At 45.2% G+C, this 18876-nt stretch overlaps 5 protein-coding genes across 8 annotated transcripts in view; all 5 read right to left on the bottom strand.

Annotated features, from left to right (window-relative positions):
- prdm4 (PR domain containing 4) overlaps positions 1-1278 on the bottom strand; it is a 30977-nt gene extending 29699 nt beyond the window's left edge. For all 4 annotated transcript variants that reach the window (XR_013963321.1, XM_080754765.1, XM_080754766.1 and 1 more), the window contains exons 1-2: positions 1249-1278; positions 327-381 (exon numbers count right to left, since the gene is read on the bottom strand). The gene's annotated coding sequence lies outside the window, so the exon portion shown is untranslated. The remainder of the gene's footprint in view (positions 1-326; positions 382-1248) is intronic.
- Positions 1279-3144: 1866 nt separating this feature from the next.
- LOC308309138 (ribulose-phosphate 3-epimerase-like) lies at positions 3145-3831 on the bottom strand (the record flags this gene model as incomplete). The annotated part of the gene is made up of 1 exon (XM_080754614.1): positions 3145-3831. One exon carries the CDS (start codon positions 3829-3831, stop codon positions 3145-3147), a length of 687 nt encoding a protein of 228 aa, XP_080610740.1.
- Positions 3832-5261: 1430 nt separating this feature from the next.
- Positions 5262-6176, bottom strand: LOC308308805 (inositol-pentakisphosphate 2-kinase-like; the record flags this gene model as incomplete). The annotated part of the gene is made up of 1 exon (XM_080754257.1): positions 5262-6176. One exon carries the CDS (start codon positions 6174-6176, stop codon positions 5262-5264), a length of 915 nt encoding a protein of 304 aa, XP_080610383.1.
- Positions 6177-6951: 775 nt separating this feature from the next.
- Positions 6952-8367, bottom strand: LOC308308804 (inositol-pentakisphosphate 2-kinase-like; the record flags this gene model as incomplete). Its single annotated transcript, XM_080754256.1, has 1 exon — positions 6952-8367. The coding sequence occupies one exon, from the start codon at positions 8365-8367 to the stop codon at positions 6952-6954; it is 1416 nt and encodes a 471-aa protein (XP_080610382.1).
- Positions 8368-10952: 2585 nt separating this feature from the next.
- On the bottom strand, positions 10953-11615 carry LOC308308803 (thioredoxin domain-containing protein 9-like; the record flags this gene model as incomplete). The annotated part of the gene is made up of 1 exon (XM_080754255.1): positions 10953-11615. The coding sequence occupies one exon, from the start codon at positions 11613-11615 to the stop codon at positions 10953-10955; it is 663 nt and encodes a 220-aa protein (XP_080610381.1).
- Positions 11616-18876: the final 7261 nt, after the last annotated feature.

The raw sequence follows: 18876 nt of genomic DNA, 5'->3' as shown, positions 1-18876 counted from the left end.
GGAGTCTGGAACCGGACGAACCAGATCCAACATTGGATATACAATTATATACAGTATATATAAATCGTTAAGGAATCCGACCGTTAACAGGGAATCGTTAAAATCCCGAAGGATCCCAAACTTACTCAAAAAACATATTTTCAGGGTGTGACACAAGAATGTATAAATCAGGTATACATGTGATGTAACACAATCACTACACTTACGGGTTAGTTTAGTCACATAGGTACGCTCTCTGAGTTAAATTAACACTGAGATTATGTATAGTGCTGTGCAGGACAACTACGAAACATCCTAGAAAAGTATTTATATCCAGAGAGAGGTACCTGAATTCAGCAACCGGTGTCCACCGACGTAAAGGGTTTATTCCAATATCTCACCCTGCAAAGGGTAAGTTAAAATCACAAACACACCTTAATAGTAAAATAGTACATTTTGTGCACATACGTATGTATATAGTACAAATACATCATCTAAATGAAGCAATAAGTGAATTGCCTATATGGAAGAGCTTAAATGTATGGTAAACAAGTGGAAGTTTACTGTAGTAATGTTGCAAGCATGATTCAATAATTTATAAATGAAAGCTAGGCCTGTGTGTGTGTGTGTGTGTGTGTGTGTGTGTGTGTGTGTGTGTGTGTGTGTGTGTGTGTGTGTGTGTGTGTGTGTGCGCGCGCGCCAAGGTCTGCCAAGAGGATTTTAAACCCAAGACATCACTATGGCTTGTTTCCAATGGGGTCCTTTGAAGTCAAAACATAATAGGCTGCCTACCATCACCTGGGTGCTTGTTGTATAAATGTGTATCAGTCTAGAACAGTGCTTCTCAAAGTGGATTCCAGACAGGGACTCTAGTCTGTGGGTTCCTTTAGGGGTCTCTAAATTGACCCTTATAAGTACCTATGTAACTCTGACAGTGTACAGAATAATGCAACCAAATGAACCCGTTTGGTTCAATTTATACACTGTCAGAGTTAAGGAGACCTTGAAATGTAAAAGTTTGAGAAACACTGGTCTAGAAGGTCTTGTATAAATGTGTATCACTATCAGTCTAGAAAAGACCACACGAATTTACAAACAACCTGCAGCTAATGACTTGTTTGCAACGAGTTTACCAGAACATATCAAGCAGAATGCAACCGGTAGCTGTAGCTACACAACACAGTGACATTAATGCATTAGCCTGCCTACCAGACGACTAAATTCATATCCATTTATGAGAAGAAACACAACATGAAAACAATAACATACCACAACAACAACAATGCTTCTCTGAACGGGGCCATGACGCTGGGTGCTACTGCGCGTGCGCACGTTGTGTTCTCGCGTGCCGTGCCGTGCTGTCCGTCACCAGCCAGAATGGAATTGTGGGAATTGTAGTTTATTCTGTGGTGGAAAATGTTTTATTTGACTAAAAGTATCAACACTGCAATGTAGAAGTACTCTGTTACAACTTATGTAACAGTCCGGAATTCAAAATGTACTGTAAAAGTACTCATTCATTGTGTAATTTGTGCAGAATACCCCATTTTAAGTTTTCAGATTATTTTGAAAATAGCAGATCTACAAGACAGAGGCAGAGCTGAAGTTGTTTTTTATTTTTATGGTTTGATATTCGTTTGGTATTTTAGGTGGGTTTCAGTGCATGTTTTCTCCACTACACGTAATGTATTGGTAGGTCATTTTATTGGATTATATATTTTTATTTTGTGTGGCAGGACCACATTGGAGTAATACTCTTTTGTATATCCGGGGTTTAAGTTATATTGTGTTTAGACCTATTGTATTTATTTTTTTACGAAATAAAACTAAACAGTCAAAAATAGACAATCTAAGCTCCATAGTGAGATGTTCTTATTGTTTTTGATGAGAAGCTACATTCATCCCTCTGGCTACTGATTTTCCCATAGACTGTCTGTGTTAAATGGTCCCTACGGTTTAACCTGTGTTATTGTGCCCCCTAGTGGACTACATTCATTCATTCCTGCACAGACAAGCTTATATGGCATTGAGGCTAAGTGGAGACCTTTCTAGGTCATTCGCATTGGCTCACACTGTCATGCTCGCTCACACTCAAAACCGAAAAATAACCGATCTAAAATGTTATCCCACATCAATGGCGTTATACTAGCATAAAGAAAAACTGCAACAATTTACAATTTAGGCATTTAGTCTTAATCTGAACTTTGTTTTCCAATGTTACGTTTCAGATTGGATTCTTTGCTTCCAGGGGTTTGGAATTACTGTCTATGAGATTTGTGAACTGTCGCAGATGAACTGTGAATTCTAGAACAGCATTAACAGTTCATCTGCGACAGTTCACAAATCTCATAGACAGTATATTCCAAACCCCTGGAAGCAAAGAATCCAAAGCAGAACCAAAGCAGACCCAAAAGTGGACACCAGGCCAGGGGTCCTTGAGGGAGTTCTAGGGTTCCCAGTTAAATGATAGTTAGGAACCAAATGGACCCTTATGGGTCTGTGTTACTCAGAGTGTACAAATGTACATTTGAGTTAAATTAACATTGATTTTACGATACAAATTGGGGTCTCAGTGATAGAAATACCATTACATGGGGGTCCGTAGCTTAATGCATGTCAAGCTGTTGGTCCTTGAAATTAAAATGGTTGGGAATCACTGCTAGAGCCGTAAAGATCTCCTCTTATGGGGGTCCCTGTCATATCTTTTCAAATCAGGGTCTGTGGGCTAGTAGGCTAAGTGTCAATGTGGGGGTCCTTGACATTTACTGTAGTTTGAGAACGTATTTTTCACTGCTATAATGAGTACTTTACAGCCCTGAGCTTTAACCACGTGAAACCCTGGCAATCCCTAGTATTTATGAATTTGCTAAAATGAAGGTGAGAAAAAAAATACAAGATTATTGTTATAATTATTATTATTGACATTAACATTTTAAAAAGTAGTGAAAATACACCTACAAGCTCAGCACGCATGGCAATACGACATGTTGTGAGCTTCTAGATATAAAGCTATTTTCACTATTTACTGTACAACGACGTATAGGGTAAGCAGTTTATTTAAATCACAGAACTTGTCCAGAGACTGTCCCCAGGGAAAGGTGGTAAAGACATGTTGGTTATGGGGCATAACCAGCGGAAACACAGCCATGTGGTTATCATCGGTTATCAGCGCTTTAGCGAGCGTTTCTGAATCGCTTCTGCCACCACAGTGCGAAGAAGAGCAATGACGGTGCGAGGGTCATCACTACCAATCACGGCACTGCCCGACACGATCATGTTGGCCCCTGCTTCGGCACACTTGTGAATGGTGTTGGCACTCACTCCTCCATCCACCTCAATGTCCAGCGAAGGGAACTGGCTCCTTAGCCAGCTGACCTTGGGCATCATGTCCTCCATGAATGTCTGTCCTCCAAAGCCAGGTTCAACAGTCATAACCAGGGCCATGTCAATCTGATTAGCCCATGGCGCAAGCTCGGCAACTTTAGTATCAGGCTTGATTGCCAAACCTACCTTCATGCCACTCTCTCTGATCTCCTTGATGAGGTTTCCAGGGTTGGTGGTGGCCTCCAAGTGGAACGTATACTGGTTGGCCCCTGCAGCAGCCATGGGTTTCACCCATTGTTCCGGCCGAGAGACCATCATGTGCATGTCAAAGAATGGACTTTGTCCTACAAACTTTCTCAAGGACTCCACCACGGGATGTCCAAATGTGATGTTGGGGACAAAGTGTCCATCCATAACATCCAGGTGCAGATAGTCGGCCCCACATTCCATCATTCGCACACACTCGCTGCCCAAGCAGGACAGGTCACTGCTAAGGATGGACGGACCGATCTTTGCATCGTATGCCATGATGGTTCTGTCTGTCGCCATGCAGTCCCTGCAGTCTCACTGTTTGACACAGTTTAGTCTTGCCACAGGCATTTAGAAACTGAAGTCCTAAAGGTGAGGTTTCACCTTTATAAAAATGTGTGATGATGTCATGAAGTTCATTTAGAATCTTCTCAACAGCTACAAAACGTTGGTGGAAACCCTATCATTAATGTGTAGAAAAGGAACCAACCAAATGGACCCATAAGGATTCAAATACACTCTCAATGGATTGGAGTCCAAGCAAATTAAGGGCCATTGAATTGTTTATGAACCACCAGTGTTGAATCGGTCCAGTCACGCGTGTAGACGCCGTCCCGTATCTTTTTTGAGCATGCAGTGTCACGCCTCTCACGCGCACGGACATGCATCGCTGTAAAACAACCCCCAAGTTCACACCTCAACAATATTTGCAGACGTTGTAGTGTCACAGCAGGGTGATTTAACAAAGGAACGAGCCTGTATTAATATGCATACAGGCTCGTTCCTTTGTTAAACTCCCGTACTGTAGGTGTTAAGCGAGGTGCATGTGACATCATTCAAATTGCGTCCCCAAAACATTGAATCACCAACGCAACACTGTGAACCATTGCTCTAGATGATTCCAGGTGCCAACTTCAACATGGCTGCCCTCCATGTAGTAAGGGGATTTTATAAGATATTTGACCAATCTGCGAAGTAAATCGTTACCAAGAAATTTCTTCACCAATGTGTTTCTAAAGGTGTGTAATAATATGTACTAAAAGGTTGAAATTCAACTCCAGGGGGAAACCTCTTAAAAAAACTGATTTGTATTTGTGTCCCATTAATTTACTAAACAGGAAAAAAATACAAAAAATAAATCTGCTTTAAGTAACATGTGAGGGGTCTAACTAGGGGTTTTTCATGATGCTGAATCCATTGCAAGCATTTGTTTTGCACGAAAAACATTCCTTGGGCTAAAATCGGACCCACAAAATGATGGTTTAGAGATGAATCATCACTTTTCACCTTTTGTGGGGGCCATTTGTAGCCCACGGAATGTTTTTCGTGCAAAACAAATGCTTGCAATGGATTCAGCATCATGAAAAACCCCTAGTTAGACCCCTCACATGTTACTTAAAGCAGATTTATTTTTTGTATTTTTTTCCTGTATAGTAAAGTTAATGAGACACAAACTCAAATCATTTGTTTTAAGAGGTTTCACCCGGGAGTTGAATTTCAACCTTTTAGTACATATTATTACACACCTTTAGAAACACATTGGTGAAGAAATTTCTTGGTAACGATTTACTTCGCAGATTTTCTTATGTTCCCCTCACTAATGGCTGCCTGTGGGTATGTGCCTGTCTGCGGAGGACTGCAGTGGTCAACAGCAGGGGTGGAGCCGTGGATGTTCTTACATGGAGTGGAACAGCTCTCTGTCCAGGGGATCATTGGTTCTCAAGGTAGAAGGAGACGACCTGGTGGTCCAGGATGAGCTGGCGGGGGACGCTGTCGAATGGCTTGGGGTCCAGGTCCACGATGGACACGGAAAAGGAGAAACGAGGAGCAGAAGACCCAGAGGAGCACAGGAGTTCTCTCGCTTTCATCTGACCCGACAGACTTTCATTCTCACCGCAGGGAATCAAGACAACCATGATGGAGCAATCCTTTGCAGTCAAGGCAACCCGGTACTGATGCACCTTGGCTACAGCATAATCTATAGAGCCATCATCTTCAACAGGACATTTCTGGATCCTGTCCAAGAAGGCTGCATTATACGGTCCGTCCAATTGGAGACAGCTCCTGTCTTCAGGGTAGAGTTTCAGGTGTTGTTCGAGGCGACGGTACAGAGGGTGGAGACCTTCAATGTCTAAACTGTCCAACATCTGAGTGTGAAGGATCCTGGACAGAACGCAGTCACTAGGCAGACCTGGACAACCGTTTCTGATCAGCTCTCTCGTGAGAAGGCTGGCCTCACAGAATCCTTGACCCTCTCTTCCTCCTCCTCCTCCTCCTCTCTCAAATATCATGTCTCGCTCCTCTCCTCCGTTGTTCAGCAGAGCCTCCACCAACACCTGTATAAGGCCATTAAGGACAGCCTTGTTGGCCAGGTGGCCGCTGAGACTGGGTGTTCCAGGCAGGAAGTAAGGTCTGAGGTCCTGCAGGAGCGAGTTCAAATCCTGGAAGTCCTCACTGCCCTTATTTCCTTCATATATACACTGACCACCCTTGAAGATTTTACAGTTATTTTGTGGTTCTTCTATTAAGTGTTTGAGGGAAGAGCACATTCTCTGCTTGGTTCCTGAGAACAGGTCTAGCTCTAGATGATTCCAGGTGCCAACTTCAACATGGCTGCCCTCCATGTAGTAAGGGGATTTTATAAGATATTTGACCAATCTGCGAAGTAAATCGTTACCAAGAAATTTCTTCACCAATGTGTTTCTAAAGGTGTGTAATAATATGTACTAAAAGGTTGAAATTCAACTCCAGGGGGAAACCTCTTAAAAAAACTGATTTGTATTTGTGTCCCATTAATTTACTAAACAGGAAAAAAATACAAAAAATAAATCTGCTTTAAGTAACATGTGAGGGGTCTAACTAGGGGTTTTTCATGATGCTGAATCCATTGCAAGCATTTGTTTTGCACGAAAAACATTCCTTGGGCTAAAATCGGACCCACAAAATGATGGTTTAGAGATGAATCATCACTTTTCACCTTTTGTGGGGGCCATTTGTAGCCCACGGAATGTTTTTCGTGCAAAACAAATGCTTGCAATGGATTCAGCATCATGAAAAACCCCTAGTTAGACCCCTCACATGTTACTTAAAGCAGATTTATTTTTTGTATTTTTTTCCTGTATAGTAAAGTTAATGAGACACAAACTCAAATCATTTGTTTTAAGAGGTTTCACCCGGGAGTTGAATTTCAACCTTTTAGTACATATTATTACACACCTTTAGAAACACATTGGTGAAGAAATTTCTTGGTAACGATTTACTTCGCAGATTTTCTTATGTTCCCCTCACTAATGGCTGCCTGTGGGTATGTGCCTGTCTGCGGAGGACTGCAGTGGTCAACAGCAGGGGTGGAGCCGTGGATGTTCTTACATGGAGTGGAACAGCTCTCTGTCCAGGGGATCATTGGTTCTCAAGGTAGAAGGAGACGACCTGGTGGTCCAGGATGAGCTGGCGGGGGACGCTGTCGAATGGCTTGGGGTCCAGGTCCACGATGGACACGGAAAAGGAGAAACGAGGAGCAGAAGACCCAGAGGAGCACAGGAGTTCTCTCGCTTTCATCTGACCCGACAGACTTTCATTCTCACCGCAGGGAATCAAGACAACCATGATGGAGCAATCCTTTGCAGTCAAGGCAACCCGGTACTGATGCACCTTGGCTACAGCATAATCTATAGAGCCATCATCTTCAACAGGACATTTCTGGATCCTGTCCAAGAAGGCTGCATTATACGGTCCGTCCAATTGGAGACAGCTCCTGTCTTCAGGGTAGAGTTTCAGGTGTTGTTCGAGGCGACGGTACAGAGGGTGGAGACCTTCAATGTCTAAACTGTCCAACATCTGAGTGTGAAGGATCCTGGACAGAACGCAGTCACTAGGCAGACCTGGACAACCGTTTCTGATCAGCTCTCTCGTGAGAAGGCTGGCCTCACAGAATCCTTGACCCTCTCTTCCTCCTCCTCCTCCTCCTCTCTCCAATATCATGTCTCGCTCCTCTCCTCCGTTGTTCAGCAGAGCCTCCACCAACACCTGTATGAGGCCATTAAGGACAGCCTTGTTGGCCAGGTGGCCGCTGAGACTGGGTGTTCCAGGCAGGAAGTAAGGTCTGAGGTCCTGCAGGAGCGAGTTCAAATCCTGGAAGTCCTCACTGCCCTTATTTCCTTCATATATACACTGACCACCCTTGAAGATTTTACAGTTATTTTGTGGTTCTTCTATTAAGTGTTTGAGGGAAGAGCACATTCTCTGCTTGGTTCCTGAGAACAGGTCTAGCGGACAGTAGAGACTGGATCTCTTCCACTTCCCGTTGGCCACCTTGTAGCGTTGATGAGTGCAGAAGCGACAGATCTTGGTCTTGATGTCTCTACTGACATGTCGAGCTAAAGGTAGGAAGCCACATTTAGGCTTTATCTCTATACAGAGAGGTGGTGTGTGTGTGGGCAAGTCATAAGGAGGTAAGGTCAGGTTTGGAAGGCATAGAGCATAGCCACTATAGATGTCCATCGCCTTTTTACAGCGCCAATGTGGTCTATGATGCTGAACTTTGATTGACAGCTGTCTGACAAACTCTAGAGGCAGCTTGATCACTTCACCACTGTGGACAAACCTGTCTCCCAAAAGAGGACTCATGATGTTCTTACTGAAGTCAACAATGTGTCTGTAAGTCTGCTCTGAAGTCTGGGGAGCGTCTTCAGAGTCGTCTGTCAAGGATTTGAGGAACCGTAGGACCTTGAATTGCTGCAGGTGTGAGACCACCAGATTCTTGTTTCCTTCTCCGTGGTATTTCCATTCGTTCTCGTCCATTTTATCCAGTTCCATAGAGAGTTGTTTGTTGGAGAAAATACTGAATGACTTGTCAGTTAACCTAACGGACGAACTGTGCAGGCCTACAATTCTGTCTGTCCATTCGTCCGTCTGTCTGTCCCAAACAAATGTCATTCAGTAATTGTTCCGCTTTTGTTTCAGAATAAATGTTCATTTGAAACCCAACCTTTGAATCCTGACTGCATCGGTTAAAAAAGGATAAGAAACAGAGTACCCGCACACATCCAAACCAAAAAATAGTATTAAAGGACTGTAAAAAGAGCCTTACTCAAAGTTTTGAACTGACACATTTTATATTGTGCTGATTGCATGGAGTGAATTTGACCACAATGTTAGGGATTCATTAATATGATGCCATATTGATGTCCAAATATGGAGTTCCAAACGGCTCCATATTTGGGAAAGATGGATCAGTGTGTAGTGTGACCGTTCGTGTCACAAAATGTGAAGAACATCACACAGATGTTTGCAAAACATGAAAACTATTTGAGGATCGACTTCCTTGACCTACAAGAAATCTGACGCTGACCAGTGGTTTGCAAGATACGGATGGATGGACAGACTACTTGTGCGCCAGCAGAGTACACCATAAGGTGTGCTCACCACTGGCATCACCAGGAATGCTGGTCCCTCATTGGCTGTTAATGATGACGCTGCCAGAAATGCTGGTCCCTGATTGGGCTACGGGCTTAAACACACACAGACACCGACATACGCACATACTGTACGTACATACACAGCTGAACGCAGTACTTGCACGCTCTGCTGGTGCATGTGATAAATGTTAAAAAAATATCGTCTTACTTTGATGATGACCTGTACATCTTAGACTTAAGTCCTAGCCTGTAGATCTTATGCAAGCTAGCAGTTATTCAGTACGGTCTAGAACAGTCAGAACTCCCACACAATATCAGGTGGGAACTGGGAAGCAAGTGTCAAAAAAAAACATCGCAAGTGAGCGGTGCCTTTTATGAGTTCATTTCATTAAGCGTCCCACGAAGCTTGGCCAATGCGAGATGGGGCTGGACAGACATACATACTGTATAGGCGAAACCAGAAGTAGCGGTTAGCACCACTCAAAAACTGGACAGAGAATCCACAAAAAAACTACTAGAAAGATGCAACAATGGGAAATTAATTCTTACCATTTATATATTATATATATTGTATATTGCAATGTCAAGTGAAGCATGACCAAAAGTTTCACTTTTCAGCCACCCAACCCGATTACTCAAAAACTTTGCTGGCAAAATATTCTCTGCGTGAATACAATTGTATACAACCTTTCTAGGAAATTGCAAGTGTGGTTGCACTGACGCAAGTCACGAGGAATCCACTGGGAAATGAATTCTGTCTTACCATTTATATTAGATATTGTGTTGACATGTGAAGCATGACAGTGACAACAGTGTGTGAAGCATAACCAAAAGCTCCACATTTCTGTTTAGCAAAAGTTAACAAAAATCAGGTTCACTTCAATGGCAAAAACTTCTCGGACCGAGAACATAGTAGTGTGTTGCCTACAGTATAGCAACCACACTAACTAGACTTCTGGGAAATTGTGCGGTTGCCTATTATGTATTGTGATGTCATGTGATGCCTGACCAATCCTCAAGCTTGCACCACTCCTCCATTGATCTTAATGGACTTTTGGGGTTTGGGGTCACTCTAGATCGGTGGTCCTCCAGCAGGGACCACCAGTAGTCCTTGAGGGGGTTCCAGGAGGTCCCCAGCTAAATGATGGAGAGTTGGTAACCAAATGGACCCTTATACTGTAGATCTTTATCTCTTGGGACTGGGAGCATAAAATGAAACCAAATGGACCTGTAAAACTCTCTCTCAAGAGTTAGATTATTGTTAAACATCAGGAAATTACTTAATGTTATTTTGTGATGTGGTACTCTTATGGTACCACATCAATACAGCATGGAATTGTGGACAAAACCTTATTCCACCACAACAAAATATTTTATTTTTTGGGGGCCGAGAGTCTTAATGCAATGGTGGTCTATGGCTCAAATTCAGAAGAAATAATGGGTGGGAAAATTGGCACTTTGTCGAGGTGCCAACTTGCATCTTGTTATTTATATCAGGTCGCACATGTTGGTGGTGACATCACCAAGAACGCTGCTCCCTGATTCGCTGCGGGTGTACACACACATAGACGCACGGGATGCACAGATACACTCTGCTGGCGCAAGTAATAAGGCTAATTATGCAACTGATCCTGGTTTGAATCCAACCCCATGCATGTCAATTCCCTGCTTGTCTTGTCTCTGTTCACTGCAATGATCAAATTGGAGCAACGGTGCGCCTGTGGCAACCACATAGCCCCTGGGGGCCACACGTGACCCTTGGTGTAGCTATTCTGATGGCAGATCATATTATATTCTCAATCTTTATGTTGATTAGTCTGTGTACAAGACATTAATTAATGGTTTGCACACAACATATCAATTGTGTAGACAAAAGCATCGCTAAGTTGGAAGGATGGAAGACTGATTGAAATACTACGTTAACTCAAACAAGTAGAAAGCAAAGCTCGCTTGGGCCTGACTGAGGAAAATTGGCAGCGCTTTCTAGCCATCTTCAGAATCTGAATCTGAATCAAAGCCTCTCCCTCGGATTGTCTTCTCCACCCTTGTGAATATAGAGGCTGGCTTCTGTGCCTGTGATGGAGGCGACAATCGGTCTCCAGTGTAGTTAATTACATCTGAACGCGCAAGTCTCCATTCCAGCGTCTCTGTGGAAAACGCATCTGTATTCCCAAGGTCAGCGAATCCAGCAACATAGTCAGTGGTTTTGCCATCGATCAGCAGGGCCAGGGTAGGAATGGTCTTGAGTCGCAGCCTCTGTGTAAGGAAAGGCGCCTTCTCCACATTCAGCTTGATGAATTTGGTCTCAATATGCTTCTTTGCCAGGATAGCCAAGTGTTTGTCAAAGATTTGACATCTGGAGGTGGAGTCATTGTAGAAATGACAGACCATGTTCTTGCTTACCTTGGCCTCGTTGAAAAAGTCTTTCTCGCTAGGGATCTCTCTGTATTCTCCATGGCCTTTAGCCAGCCAATCTTGCTTCTGTTTCTGGCCCCTCTTGAGGGCCTCCAGGCGCCTTTCCCTCAATTTGTCCAATTCCTCTTCACCCAGTTGGTCCAGTTCTCTCAAATGAGCATCCACCTGCTCCTCGACCAACTTTGCAGACTGCTCCAACACCTTTGCTATGATCTGCTGCTGACTTTCCATAATTGTACACACAGTGAGAGTTATTATCTGCCACTAGATGTAAGAGAGAAAACAACAAGATAAGATCCTCACAGTTGAAGACCGGAGTCGATGAGTATTCTCGTTATAAACTCATATATTATGGCGTCATATTGAGGATTGTCATATGACGTCATAATATATGAGTTAATCTTCTCTGATTGGATGGCAAGGTGGACAGTATGTTACTACTTTACTTTCTAATATTATTCTATCGAGCAGTGCTCCTGGAAGGAGCTAAGCTCAGAGCCTCGCATTGCCAGACACTCATCCGCCCCTGCCAGTGTGATAGAGTATGGCAACGCGAGGCTACTAAGAGTCAACATCTGGCTTTGTACGGAACACGAAGCTTGGCCTACATCTGGCCTACATCTTGGCACAAAGCGCTCAAATCACTTTGTTGTATGTGACTTTGAATTGATTGTCTGTGCAGCCAGGAACAAATGCAGTCCACTAGGGGGCTCAATAACACAGGATAAAACTCAAACCATAGGGAGAGACCATTAGCGTTCTGCTTGATATGTTCTGGTTAACGCCTGGTTCCCGAGGCTTGTAGGGTTAGGACAATCAAACCACAACGGGGGTCTGGGCCTGGGGGTCCTCCTAGTTTAGTAAATCTAGGGAAAAAATACACTCAGGTTGGACAAAATTGTATTATTTAGTTTTTCAACTGATTCTGTTAGGAAATTAGGTCTACTAGCCAGGATAAAACATCTACCATGATCTGCTCACTGCAAATACCCACAGTGGCCAAATCAAGTTGGGCTCCCATCGACTTTCTATACAGGAGGAAAATACCCAGAAAAAAATCAGCTTTAAGTAGGATGTGAGGGGTCTAACTAGGGGTTTGTCATGCAGGTGCTTTATCCATTGCAAACATTCCTTGGGCTAAAAATGGCTCCAGAAAATGATGGTTTAGTGATGAAAAAGTGATGAGTCATCAAAACAAATCATCTTTTGTTGGCGTTTTCTGGGGCCAATGAATGTTTTTTGTGTAAAACAAATACTTGCAATGGATTCAGCATCATGACAAACCCCTAGTTTGACTTAGACTTTCCTAGGGGACATGACAGATCCGTACTTATCCTAGTTAGACCCCTCACATCCTACTTAAAGCAGATTTTTTTTCCTAGGTAATATTTCCTCCTGTAGCTATAGAAAGTCGATGGGAGCCCAACTTGATTTGGCCACTGTGGGTATTTGCAGTGAGCAGATCATGGTAGATTTTTTATCCTGGCTGTATAGACCCAATTTCCTAACAGAATCAGTTGAAAAACTAAATAATACAACCTCTGCGTGGAATATGTGGAACAGTGTCATAGAACTTACAGCACTGAATTTGAAATCATATTTATCTATTTTAATAGGTGGTTGCTGAGACAAGTTATACACACATTGGTTAAATGTGATGCTTTAAGAACTTCAGGCAGACAGACATAGTGATGAACAAACAGAATTACTTTTCATATGTTTTATTTTTCATATACTGTACAAGGTAACAAAAAAATCAGTTCACCATAATTCTCTGTTTAAGTATTAGATTACAATCACCAATTTCTTAACATGATCTAATCTAATCTTATGACATACTGTAGATCACAGAGAAGAATGCCATGATATTACGCTTCATTTAAAAGTAATATTATGTTACAATGTTAGTGTCTGTGAAGGGAATTTCTAAATTGTCTAAATGAGTGAAATAGGTCTACATTATGAATTCAGAACTCACTTACTCAACAGACCTATAATATACCTTCTGTAAAGTATAATGACATGATAATACAAATATATTTCTTCTATTTTAAGAAAATTCCACAGCACAAAGACAGCATGATCCTAATGTCCTGGAATTGGAGTGGCGAGCGGCGGTGATGTTGTTAAAGGTGTAGTGCGGTCGCGTAGCCACGTAGTCGTGGCCGGAGTAATGAGATGTCGGTCTTATGGGCAGTCCCCGCTGTTGAGGTCTCCTGTAGTTATTGACCAGAGCTCACTGTAGGAGTGGTGGAGGACATGAGGACATGGAGGCCTGCTGGTTCTGGAGGTCGACTCCTTCTTCTCCAACACCACCACACTACCACCATAGATAGATAGATACCTTTATTATCCCAAGGGGGAAAATCAGTCTGTCGCCCAGAGGCAGCAAAGCAGTTTAAGGTTACCACCATCTCCCGTGCAGCCCCAGCAAGGGGCCTGTGGAGGACGGGGTGGAGGAGGTGAGGGTGGACGTACAAGAGAACCATCTCCTCACCCAGGTTGGTTTCCCCTGAGAATTCCATCTAAGACTGAACGCCGGCCCGTGCCACCGCACCGGGATATCTGTACCGTGAGAATCCTTGCCAGGGGGATTTGGATGCCACCCGTGCCACCTGCAGCCACCGTTGAGTAGAGACTTGGGTGTGCACTTATTTGGATACCTGCTGTGTGAAGATTTGCGTGCTTGGTATGCAGATCTGGAAGCAGATCTGGAGACTGGGCGTGCAGATTTGGACACCGGGCGCGTGTCCTGCTTGCACCACAAAGTTGTGTCCTTGTTGCGCCATTAAGTCGTGCCCACTGTTGTTGTTGGGTCCTCCTTGCAGAATTATGTTGTGGCTTTGTGGCACAGTGTTGTGTCGCTGCTGTTGTTGCGGCAGCAGCTTTCTCAGTTTGGGGCCTTGCAGTGCAGTGTTGGGGCCTTGCACTGCAGTGTTGGGTCCTTGCACTGCAGTGTTGGTGCCTTGCACTGCAGCATTGGGTTGTTGGCCTTGCACTGGAATGTTGTAGTTTAGCATCACAGTTTTGTGTTCCTGCACTACAGCGTTGTAGTCTTGCAGCAGCAGCTTTCTCTTCTGTGCGTCGACAAACTTGTGCCCGCTCTCAGGGTTGATCTGCCAGTAGCCTCCTTTCCCGCCCTCGCCCTGCTCCTTGCAGACCTTCACAAAGCAGTCGTTCACCGACAAGGTGTGACGCACGGAGCTCTGCCAGGTGGTGCTATTGGAGTTTCTGTAATAAGGGAAGTTGTCCGCCATCCACTTGTAGATGTTGGAGAGAGTCATCCTGGACTGTTTGTCGTCCCTTATGGCCCTGTAGATGAGAGAGGCGTAGGAATAAGGAGGTCTGATGGAGGCATCGGGGTGTAGAGGCATTGTGGTGGCTGCTGGCTCCCCAGCCAGAGGGCGGTGTAGAGGCATTGTGGTGGCTGCTGGCTCCCCAGCCAGAGGGTGGTGTAGAGGCATTGTGGTGGATGCTGGCTCCCCAGCCAGAGGGCGGTGTAGAGGCATTGTGGTGGCTGCTGGCTCCCCAGCCAGAGGGCGGTGTAGAGGCATTGTGGTGAAAGCTGTGTCACCAACCAGCAGACTCCTCTCCGGGTGCGCACTGGGAACAGAGTATTTCCTCAACCAGTTGAGATTTGTTAGGCTGTCATCTATACTGCTGTGAACTCTGTCAGTTGTTCTAACATCATGGTCCTCATCTGGGTAACCAGGCGGACATTTCTCCTCCTTAATGGTGGTTTCCTGGTCCTCATCTGGGTAACCAGGCAGACATTTCTCCTCCTTAATCGTGGTTTCCTGGTCCTCATCTGGGTAACCAGGCAGACATTTCTCCTCCTTAATCGTGGTTTCCATGTGCAGCATTCTTCTGAATAAATCAGCAACAAAGGTTTTAGCTAAAACTGTAAATAATTGGTATACAGTATATAAAGATGTGTCCTCTCCTTTGGTCCTCTTTGGAGAGTCTGAGGGACGTTATGGGAATAAATTCAGTAGTCACGTCTGTGTTTCTGCTTGTAGGTCCACACACTGTCTGGCTCCTGTTGACTGTCTCTCCTTTATAGAGCATCGCAGCGGAAGTGGATTCCTGGGGTCACTACGTCATTCCCCATTCATTTTCGCCATAGACTTTTACAAAAATATTTATAACAATTATGTTAAGCCTCGAACCAAGCCATCCAGGATGGAGGTGAATCATGACCATATAACCTTTGATCCTATGTGAAAACATATTTTAATATTACATTATTTGATATACTACATTTAATAACTACCCTTTGTTTAGCGATTTTCAAAATGTTCTTTTCATAGAAAAAAAGGTTATATGGTCATGATTCACCTCCATCCTGGATGGCTTGGTTCGAGGCTTAACATAATTGTTATAAATATTTTTGTAAAAGTCTATGGCGAAAATGAATGGGGAATGACGTAGTGACCCCAGGAATCAACTTCCGCTGCGATGCTCTATAAACAGCGGCGCCACGTCACAGCGACTCACGTGACCCGCACGGCTGTTGTTTGTTGATATCAACCATATCAACCTATCAACATACGGTACGCAGAGGTTGCCATGGTTACCCAGCGCGGGCGACACGCCTCTTCAATTCAAACCCAGACCCCTAGAGAGAGAGAGTTATGACACTTACGTCGACTCCCATTGTAAGCGTGGAAAGCCTATTTACTCTACTATGGTGGGAAAGCTAGCTTAGCCTAGCTTACTGGAGCCTGTTCTCATTCTTAGCGAGCCTTTGCTGCCCCCCCCGTCCGCCCCCATTATAACCGAGGCATTTTCACTAGCTGGTAAGTAGACTAAATCACGTCTTTCCCCCCTTTTAATAATGTTGTCTACGAGACTCGCTCGCTAAGAATGAGAACAGGCTCCATGCGAAGCCACTTCCGGTCGGCGGCGAGATCAAAGCGTGTCGCCACTCTGCTTACACTGCTTTATTCAAACCATAAGACCGTTGCTGACACGTCACTACTACGCTGCATGGGACTATTTGACTATTTGCGGCTATTTAATTAACCTACTTTTTATGTTTACTATTCTGCAACGTGGAAGTACTCTGTTTCAAGTAAAACTTGAGTAAATGAAGTAAGTATTGCCATGGCATCAAAATGTACTTAAAGTACAAAAGTAAAAGTAGGCCTACTTAATTTTATCGGACTATCCCCCCAAAACTTCTTAACAGTGTAAAAAACATCACAAGGATGCAGCTGGGACGTATCATCAGTGATGTAGCCTGGGGTCGACGGGTGTTTCGGGTCTCGCAACATCATACACCCTCGCCCAGGTGACCCAGCCGGGGTTGATCAAGTCCCGACTTACGTCCCAGTAGCTATCCACGATCAGTCCTATTAGGGAAAGACAGGGTCACTCAATGTGCAGCACCGGAACTACTCTGCCAGGATTGGGGAGCCATTCTGGCGCGTGGAAGAACTAGGCTCTATGGGTTGACTCCTGGCCGGGCTCCTCCTACGTCTTACCAGGTCCTCTCCTGCTCTCACCAGGTTCAGAACCTGTGCGTTGCACCAGACCCCAATCCAAACATTCCATTCAGCTGCTGCAGTTGAATGGCCCTCCTAAAGGCCTCACCGTGGATTTGTTGGGCTTCTTCCTCACGGAAGACACAGGCTGGGGCGCTAACCCAACCTGCTCCCGGGTGCCGTCTAAATTCCGGCCGTCAACCGAGTCTCCGGTGGTCACCAAACTATTCCTGGTTGTCACATAGTCTATTCCTATGAGCCACTATAAATAGAACTAATAGTGTAAAAAACATCACAAGGATGCAGCTGGGACGTATCATCAGTGATGTAGCCTGGGGTCGACGGGTGTTTCGGGTCTCGCAACATCATACACCCTCGCCCAGGTGACCCAGCCGGGGTTGATCAAGTCCCGACTTACGTCCCAGTAGCTATCCACGATCAGTCCTATTAGGGAAAGACAGGGTCACTCAATGTGCAGCACCGGAACTACTCTGCCAGGATTGGGGAGCCATTCTGGCGCGTGGAAGAACTAGGCTCTATGGGTTGACTCCTGGCCGGGCTCCTCCTACGTCTTACCAGGTCCTCTCCTGCTCTCACCAGGTTCAGAACCTGTGCGTTGCACCAGACCCCAATCCAAACATTCCATTCAGCTGCTGCAGTTGAATGGCCCTCCTAAAGGCCTCACCGTGGATTTGTTGGGCTTCTTCCTCACGGAAGACACAGGCTGGGGCGCTAACCCAACCTGCTCCCGGGTGCCGTCTAAATTCCGGCCGTCAACCGAGTCTCCGGTGGTCACCAAACTATTCCTGGTTGTCACATAGTCTATTCCTATGAGCCACTATAAATAGAACTAATAGTGTAAAAAACATCACAAGGATGCAGCTGGGACGTATCATCAGTGATGTAGCCTGGGGTCGACGGGTGTTTCGGGTCTCGCAACATCATACACCCTCGCCCAGGTGACCCAGCCGGGGTTGATCAAGTCCCGACTTACGTCCCAGTAGCTATCCACGATCAGTCCTATTAGGGAAAGACAGGGTCACTCAATGTGCAGCACCGGAACTACTCTGCCAGGATTGGGGAGCCATTCTGGCGCGTGGAAGAACTAGGCTCTATGGGTTGACTCCTGGCCGGGCTCCTCCTACGTCTTACCAGGTCCTCTCCTGCTCTCACCAGGTTCAGAACCTGTGCGTTGCACCAGACCCCAATCCAAACATTCCATTCAGCTGCTGCAGTTGAATGGCCCTCCTAAAGGCCTCACCGTGGATTTGTTGGGCTTCTTCCTCACGGAAGACACAGGCTGGGGCGCTAACCCAACCTGCTCCCGGGTGCCGTCTAAATTCCGGCCGTCAACCGAGTCTCCGGTGGTCACCAAACTATTCCTGGTTGTCACATAGTCTATTCCTATGAGCCACTATAAATAGAACTAATAGTGTAAAAAACATCACAAGGATGCAGCTGGGACGTATCATCAGTGATGTAGCCTGGGGTCGACGGGTGTTTCGGGTCTCGCAACATCATACACCCTCGCCCAGGTGACCCAGCCGGGGTTGATCAAGTCCCGACTTACGTCCCAGTAGCTATCCACGATCAGTCCTATTAGGGAAAGACAGGGTCACTCAATGTGCAGCACCGGAACTACTCTGCCAGGATTGGGGAGCCATTCTGGCGCGTGGAAGAACTAGGCTCTATGGGTTGACTCCTGGCCGGGCTCCTCCTACGTCTTACCAGGTCCTCTCCTGCTCTCACCAGGTTCAGAACCTGTGCGTTGCACCAGACCCCAATCCAAACATTCCATTCAGCTGCTGCAGTTGAATGGCCCTCCTAAAGGCCTCACCGTGGATTTGTTGGGCTTCTTCCTCACGGAAGACACAGGCTGGGGCGCTAACCCAACCTGCTCCCGGGTGCCGTCTAAATTCCGGCCGTCAACCGAGTCTCCGGTGCTCACCAAACTATTCCTGGTTGTCACATAGTCTATTCCTATGAGCCACTATAAATAGAACTAA

The sequence above is a fragment of the Nannobrachium achirus genome (genome assembly GCF_963921795.1).
Source record: "Nannobrachium achirus genome assembly, chromosome: 23".
Lineage (NCBI taxonomy): Eukaryota > Metazoa > Chordata > Actinopteri > Myctophiformes > Myctophidae > Nannobrachium > Nannobrachium achirus.
The sequence above is the reverse complement of the archived record's forward strand: the minus strand, read 5'-3'. Positions and strand labels throughout refer to the sequence as shown.